The sequence below is a fragment of the Meleagris gallopavo genome, chromosome 23 (genome assembly GCF_000146605.3).
Source record: "Meleagris gallopavo isolate NT-WF06-2002-E0010 breed Aviagen turkey brand Nicholas breeding stock chromosome 23, Turkey_5.1, whole genome shotgun sequence".
Classification (NCBI taxonomy): Eukaryota; Metazoa; Chordata; class Aves; order Galliformes; family Phasianidae; genus Meleagris; species Meleagris gallopavo.
In genome coordinates this window covers 3,822,264-3,830,156 of record NC_015033.2, presented here as the reverse complement: position 1 = coordinate 3,830,156, position 7,893 = coordinate 3,822,264, and the positions used below count along the sequence as shown (strand labels likewise).

Here is a 7,893-nt window from a genome sequence, read left to right as displayed (position 1 = left end):
TTTTGCTTTTTTTGGTGAACAGTGGCTTTAAACTACCAGTCAGAAGGGAGAATGCTGCAACTGAATCGGGCCAAATTTAGTGCCAATGGGAATTGTGGCTATGTCCTCAAACCAGACTGCATGTGTCAAGGTAAGAAAAATTATTAGAATGAGTGGAAGACTTACCACATGAGAACAGTGAGTGTAGATCTTTATACTACTTTTTTTTTTAATGTTCTTCTCATTCATTCAGGCATCTTTAATCCAAATTCTGAAGATCCACTGCCTGGTCAGTTGAAGAAACAGCTGATTCTAAGAATTATCAGTGGTCAACAGCTCCCAAAACCACGGGATTCCATGCTGGGAGACAGAGGAGAGGTATTAAACTATTAGTGATTGTTCTTATATGTTGGTGAAGGTTTATTTTCAAATTAGCTGAGTTTAGGATGAGGATTTAATTTCCTGCAGTTATCTGTTGGGAGACATAGAACATGAACAAATTAGGTAGATCGTTATCATCCTAGATCTTTAGGTGGTTTTCAAGTCTTCAAAGCATCACAGCAATAGTTGGAATTTTTTTTCTTCAGTTGTCAAAACAGTGCCACTAGGACAAGCAAAAACAGGCCAATAAGCTCATGACTATGGGATTCTACTCACAACAGTACTATAAATGCTCTCAAATACAAACAAGAGCTGTTACTCAAAAAAAACCCAAGCCAAACAAAAAAAACCTCACCAAACTGCTGAGCTTGCCAAGCAAGAGAGATTTACTTTAGAGTCCTTCCCTCTGCTTACATAAATCTGCTCCCAGTCCTCCATTTAGCACAGTGTTACTGTGTTTTCTTTATGTTCTTCTTTTTGCCTTTTCTTTTTTGTGGGACTTATAAAGTTGTTATTTATCTTGTTTTGTAATGCCATTTTTGTTGTATAATGCCACAGACAACTCTACTTAAAGACATACCAGGCTGAAATAAGTCAAATTAGAAACCTCTTGACATATTTTTCAAGAGTTTTTGTTGTTTTTTTGTGTGTGTTGTTGCAATATAATTTATGTTAATTTATTGGTCAGTAACAAATGCTAGGGTGAGGCATTTTTGTCAGAATTGAAGTCTCCTGGTAGCCTCCTGCCTTTTAGAGATAGAATTGAACCTCTCAAATGAGTTCTTACATGCTTGGTTTTTGTATGGATATTGCAATCAGCTTCTAAATATTCTTTCTTCATAGAACTGTTTGGGTGACTACATCAGACCAAGTAAACTTCCCTAAAAAGAAAACACAGTAGAATCATACTAAGGGTTTGGTGATTCTTTGTATGTTTTCAATAGTCTCTTTCTATTTCTTTCTTTATTATTATTAATATTACTTGTACAACCGTATGGAATTTTTCCTAATTCAGATGGAACTCAAGAAAAGGAAGAATAATCTCTTGAACTTTCATTTTAACCTGAGAAGCAGGGGGATTTTTTTCATGCAGAACATAATCCTGGAAGAAAACTGTCTGAGCTTTTGAATCGAGTTCCCTGCAGCTGCAGTCATGTTTTAAGTGATTGCTCTGGAAGAGCCTCCAAAACATTCAGACTTACTCCCTCATGTCAAGAATCACATACCTTATGATCCTTCTGAATTATTTAGGTGGTTGGACCTCAATCTCATTAGCATAATAATCCTGTATAAAAAGTCTTAAGACCATTTATAATTAAGACAATAATGTACAATGCCCATGCTGTAATGTTTAGCCATGTGCTTGAATTTTGCCTTTATCACTTTTCCTTTTCAAGATTTGTTATTTTATGTTTTTCAGATCATAGATCCATTTGTTGAAGTAGAAGTTATAGGCCTACCTGTTGATTGCTTCAAAGAACAAACTAGAGTAGTTGATGATAATGGTAAGATCGCCAGACTTTTTAAGCTTTCTTGTGGCTGAAGCATCCTCTTTCAGGCAAGGTTTTTTTATCAACAGACAAACAGGTGAAACTTGTTGCCAATTATAGAGAAAAAACCTGAAAAACTGATATAGTTATTGATTTTAATCGGACTTGGATCTTGAATTGTTCAAGTGAGTTGGTATGATGTTGTGAAGGTCTTGGTGTGAAACTAGGTGAAACTAGCCTTTTGTCTGACTTCTCACTGTGCGTGCGAGAAAGTATTTGGACTTGGCAGTGCTCAAAGGAAGAGTCAAAAAAGGTTAGTTTGTCCAAACACCTACTCAAAGCAGTGCTAACTTTAAGTAAGATCAACGTTTCTTGCAAATTCTTATACCATTGTATCTCCTGAAGTGAGTAGGAGTGCTGGATTTTTAAAGAACAGTGATTAAACTGCTAGGAAAACTAGCATGTCATTGCAGCTTAGGCGCTCTTTTTATAGACAGTTTTCTTTCTTCATGTATCTCGTGAACAAAATAAAAGCTGATTCTTTATTTCCCAGGATTTAACCCAATGTGGGAAGAAACACTGGTGTTCACACTGCACATGCCAGAGATCGCATTGATTCGGTTCCTTGTGTGGGACCATGATCCAATTGGGCGGGATTTTATTGGACAAAGAACAATAGCTTTCAGCAGTATGATGCCAGGTAAGAAAGAAATGGGGAATTACCAAATCAGTTGTTCAGAACTTTTTTGCTGTTTACAAAAGGAACGTCTCCAGATGCTTTTCCTATCATCTATTTCCCTTCCTTGTCATCTTGGCTTATCCTGTGTTTCAGGGTACCGACATGTATACCTAGAAGGTATAGAAGAGGCATCCATCTTTGTTCATGTGGCTATTAATGACATCTGTGGTAAGGTAAGTGCTGTCAGTGCAGTGTAATATGATCTGTGATGTCAATGAAGTGACAGGATTTTGTGTCACACTAGAGAAGTCCAGTGAGTGAGGGTCTGTATGAGCCTATTTACTTTAACTTCATCTGTGTGATTCTCATAGTAGCCTAAGATCTTTCTGAGTACACACCAAAAGACAAATCTTAGGATACATTATAAAAAAAGATTATTGCAGCACATTTTTGAGGGAGCCAAAGGAGTTTGTTTCGTTGCAATGTACACACGTTCTTATGAATAAATGTGGTTTTGTCCAGTATAGTAAGTGCACATTGCTAAAGAAGAGGTTACACCCATGAACCATGAGTACTTTCTTCCTGTAAAGTTTATTCTATGAAGGCCTGGTCTGCCTGATGATTTTGCATTTTAAATTTAATTAAGTTTTTAGCTGCTTCTGCTTAGGAATTCTTCCATAACAGCACTTAAAGTGCAGGGGAGATTTGGTCTTCATAATTATCGTTGGGCTTATTCTTCATTGTTTATTTCTTAGTAATAGTGTGCTTGCTTCATGTGCAGGAGAAGTACAACTAATTCATGTAAATAACTCTCAAGCTAAAAATAAAGCTCTAACTTTTCCTGTGCCAGCTAGAAATGAGTGCACCGCGGGGAAATAAACTGGATTTAATTACTTCTGAATAAATTTCAATGAGATTCAGGATTCTGAGTATCTTATAGGGCCTTGCGAATCTCAAAACCAGTTTATATTCACTCAGTGTGAGGCTGAACCCTTTCAACGAGGTGATGCATCAATATCCTGACAGCAGGAGGCAGCATTGAACTGGATGGGAATTCTAAGATGGTTTTTTTGTTGCTGTTGTTTTGTGTGTGTATGGTGTTCATGTAGAAAGAATTGAAATAATTCTTACAAAGTAAAATAGCTTTTTAAATTGCTGTAATTTAGTGGGGTGAAACCAAGATAACTACTAGGAAAGCTTCATTTTCAGTTTATAAAAAGAGCTGTTTCTGGAAAGTGTGGCTTTCATGAGGATGAAATGAGATGTTAAATACCTCATGAAATGAGATGTTAAGCTCAGTTCCTGCTTTTTTATTTGATACCTGACACTGAGTCTCTGGGCAGGTATCGCTTCAGACTGATAGAGGTGGGAGTCCTGCCTGAAACGCCCTGTTGCCTGCATTTTGTACGTCTGAATGTAGCTCTATTGAGCAAGAGATGTAGTTGGTGTTGGTCTGAGTAAGACAGAGAACAGGCTTTAATATCTGACCGTAGTCCCTGTCACAAATAAAAAGCTAACATGAAGGTCTTTAAAGGCCACTTAATGCTCTTCAGAGAAGAGTAATGGGAAGCTGACTAATTCAATGCTAAGATTTTTTTCTAACTGTATTTTTATGTTTGAGGGAACTGTATAGTATCTAAGTCATGCCTTTATGACTGTGAGTAGGGATGTGATTCTCTCAGAAAGCTTGCAGACACTTGCTGGATGCGTGCATTAACAAAGATTCAAACAGCTTTACTTTTGGTTATGAGCTTTGGAGCTCCCGTGTTCAGGTCTATTGCTCATTCTTGAATAGGTCTTTCAAACTCACCAGACTTGTAGCAAGTCCTGGATAAGCTCAGCCTTGGTCACAAGGCCAGTGGGAACTGATCTTACCTTCTTAGTGGCTGTGTCCTTCAGCTATATCCTTTAATGAAAGCAGGCATCTATTTGCTCTGTAACTCCAGCAGAGATGATGACTGGCCTTACCAGTGCTACTCATCTTTTTTCTTCTTTTCTGTTCTATTCTTAGTCAAAATGATGGAGAACAGACAGATTCTATTCTATCTCTGTGCCATGTGCAGTTTTTGTATTCCAGTTGTGCCCTGCATTCAGGTGATGCCTGTGCTGCTGTTGCAAGGATAGCAAATACTTCAATATCCTGTTAGTAACTGAAATCTAACACTTAGTATCTGCTGTCAAATGGGATTTTTAGGTTAAGACAAATTGAGTCTACCATCTTGACTAATAACTTCAGCTTCCAAGTCACTGATACTGATTGTGATTCTTTGCAAAAGAGATTGTTCACAGTCTTAAGAGTTTTCACCTCTGTTCTTATTTGGCAATGTTGTGAGGCATTATTACTCTTATAATCCTTACTTTATCTAATCTTTCACAATTATTTGCTCTTAATAGCTTCTTCATGAGTACCTGGCTGATGATAGTTATAATTTGTAGTAGGGTGACATGCCTATTTAAACTTTGGCAGCTGTTTTGAGGTCAGTAGATTTTCTTCGTAAGTTTTCAAACAGCTAAACGACCCTTATGTAACACACTGTCTCTTCCCTGTCCTTACCTGCTAGCTTCCAAACTACTGCACTAATTTGTTTCTTGATTGCTTTGTCCCCTTTTCATGTTCTCAATATATTGCACACCCCTTGTTGCTTCTCATCATCATTGCAGTCTCTTGAAATTTTCTGGTGCTAAAATGTTGATGTGGTGCACAGCCTAATTAAAATGCAAGGACTTGGAAAGAAAGCTTGTACACTGTAGCTACAGGTCTGGTATACACGTCCTTTATTAATCCAAATATTCTAATGCAAACATTAAGCTTTTTAGCATTTTTCCAGAGGCAGATATTCAACCCTCTCAGTAGTTTGGCATCACAAAAGCAGTGTCTTAGATTTCTTTTGCTTCAACATGTGTTTAACTGAAATTTCTTCTAGCTTGCACTGTTTCCTGGAGACACTTTTCTTTGTCCGTCTCTTCTGTAGTCTATTTGTGTATTGTGGAATTTCTCTTTTTTTTTCTTAGATGAAACTCTCCCTCTCTGTTGTTGTGTGTCTTATTTGCCTTTACTCTGTCTGTTTGTGATTTCAGTGGGCTTCTCTATGTCAAAAAAAGTCTACTTTTAGAAGCAGAACATTTTTAGACGCCTTGAAGGTACCCCCTCCTAACTCAGGGAGGTGTAGTGACCACCAGCACACACCTGCATGCCTCTAACTTCGTTAGCATCAATGTTTCCTTACTAGCATTTTGAAGCCCTTCAACTCATACCATGAATTGTGACATTTGACTTGGTCAGTTTTGTTGGGTCATTGCTCAGTTGGAGAGCCCTCCATTTATGAAGCAGATCCAGGATAAAAGTCCTTCTATAATCTCTCTCTAGTCTTTGAGTTTTTGCTTACCATCTCTTCTCTTATAAGCTGTAATTCTTTCATGTGGAAAAGAACCTTTAGCAGTGAATACTTTCCTGAATTGTGGAGAAGCCTCTTTGTAAGTATTTTGAAAAATGAAGTGGCCCTATAAAAGCAGGAATAGAGGCTCAAAGCACATATTCTGGATCTGTGTCAAAATGGCTCTCTTTTTCAACTTTTTTTAGAATTATTTTTTTTACATTAACCAAATTTATCTTTGCATTCTTGAATCAATCAATTGATTCAAGCAATAGTGTCTAACTTTACAAAGATGCACCAAATGATCAGGAATGATACCTGGGGCCCCGCATTGCCTGTCACCCATTCCATTAGTGCTTTTCTTTCTTTGTTTTTAATTATATGTATATGTGCGTGTCATTTTTTTCCCTAACTTTGCAAATATTTATATTGTATGATTTTTATAGCAATAAATTTGTGTACTTGCCAACTTTCACCAATTGGAGCGGAACATTTTTCTCCTCACTGCTTAACAAATGCAGAATCTCATTTTGAAGCTTCCTAGAGGAAGCTGAGTCTACTTTGATCCAAGCAGACTGTTAAATAGCCTGGCTCTCACAGGATGCTTATTAATATTTCAATTACATTTTCTTTGCTGGGTATTATTGGCACTGTTTCTTCCACAAATGGGAAAGAGACAATTCCTGCCTTCTTCATCTTACTCTCTATATAGTTGTGAAGTCCATTCTAGGTCTCTTTTTAGCTATCTCTTTCTCACAGTGAATTTTGGCGTGTGATAAGTAAACTGCATTAATGCCAATCAAATTTACCATGGGTTTCTTACAATGCTTTTCCATCATAGGCTTCTGTACTATATTTTTGTTCATTCTCTATGCTTAAGGAAGTGAACTACTGCTACTAAAGAGAGCCTAATCTAACTGGAAAATAAAAGCAACAAAGGAGAAGTAGATTAGAAGGGTAATGCTTCTTTCTCTGCTTTACTTGTGTGAGGCTCTATGCATGGATCAAGACCAATCTACTCTATCATACATCGGCTTTAAAAGTTGGCAAGTACACCTGGAATGTTTACAGGAATGCTGAAATTCTTTTAGTTTCACTGAAATGTAAATCAACTGTATGATGGTGGGGAAATCTTTGACAGTGCTTCTGTATTTCATACTTAAGTACTGAGGTAAATGAAGTACTCTATTTTCAACGTGACTAACTTCATCTGTTTGTGATGTGTTTCTTCAGTGATGAAAACATACATGAGTGTCTTTGGATGTATTGTATGGTAGGAAATGATCATACTGTAGTCACACAGGTAGAGAAATATTTGAAGATCACATGTCAAACATGTAGTTCAGTTCCTTCTTGTGATATTGCTTAAGTGAGGAATCAGTATTCTTTATACTGAAAAACAATATATGATATTCTTATGTCCTCTGTGTATTTCCTGACAGCTACAGAAGATGCAAAGATGTAAAGATTTTGGCATCAAATTTGTTATGGTATATGATATAATAAGACAAAAATAATATTTAGCTGAAGATGTCACTATCATTTAAATTCTGTAACTATCTGATGTTGCATGAGAAGTAAAGTTAAGATGATTTCAAAATATCTTTTGAAATTGCCACCATTTCTACAGCTTGTTTTGTGTGAGGTTTGTTTGATTTTTTTTGTTGCATCTTTTTTTAGTTTCTTCCTCTCATTTTTTCAGAACGTTCTGTTTTATTCCTGCTGGAACCTCTGGTGCATGTTGCAAATTTCTTGTCTGAAATATGAATGGTAGTTACCATTCCCAGTTTAAGAGACAGGAAAAATTAGACTAGTCAGCATCTAATGTGCAGTTTTGCATAAATATGATGTTCTACATAAGCTGAAGAATTCAGTGCTATGTTTCAAATTTAATTTAATTCTTCAACAATTCTAATTGGCCTTATCTTAACATATTTAGCTGCATGAATTTGCAGGTGGATTTTTTTTATTGAAAAACATGCTTTTTTTT

The 7,893-nt window shown here is 36.6% G+C and overlaps 1 protein-coding gene across 1 annotated transcript; it reads left to right on the top strand.

Moving 5' to 3' along the window:
- Nucleotides 1-27: 27 nt before the first annotated feature.
- Nucleotides 28-2,801, top strand: LOC104914170 (1-phosphatidylinositol 4,5-bisphosphate phosphodiesterase eta-2-like). Its single transcript, XM_019622525.1, has 5 exons — nucleotides 28-130; nucleotides 233-357; nucleotides 1,781-1,865; nucleotides 2,404-2,550; nucleotides 2,683-2,801. The coding sequence occupies exons 1-5, from the start codon at nucleotides 52-54 to the stop codon at nucleotides 2,784-2,786; spliced, it is 540 nt and encodes a 179-aa protein (XP_019478070.1). The 5' UTR covers nucleotides 28-51; the 3' UTR covers nucleotides 2,787-2,801.
- The last annotated feature ends 5,092 nt before the right edge of the window (nucleotides 2,802-7,893 follow it).

Bases quoted from the DNA above. Each gene is read 5' to 3' on its own strand.
- LOC104914170 (XM_019622525.1), top strand. From the start codon at position 52: ATGCTGCAACTGAATCGGGCCAAATTTAGTGCCAATGGGAATTGTGGC. The intron at 358-1,780 runs GTATTAAACTAT...TATGTTTTTCAG, and splicing joins TGCTGGGAGACAGAGGAGAG to ATCATAGATCCATTTGTTGA. The intron at 2,551-2,682 runs GTAAGAAAGAAA...CCTGTGTTTCAG, and splicing joins TTTCAGCAGTATGATGCCAG to GGTACCGACATGTATACCTA.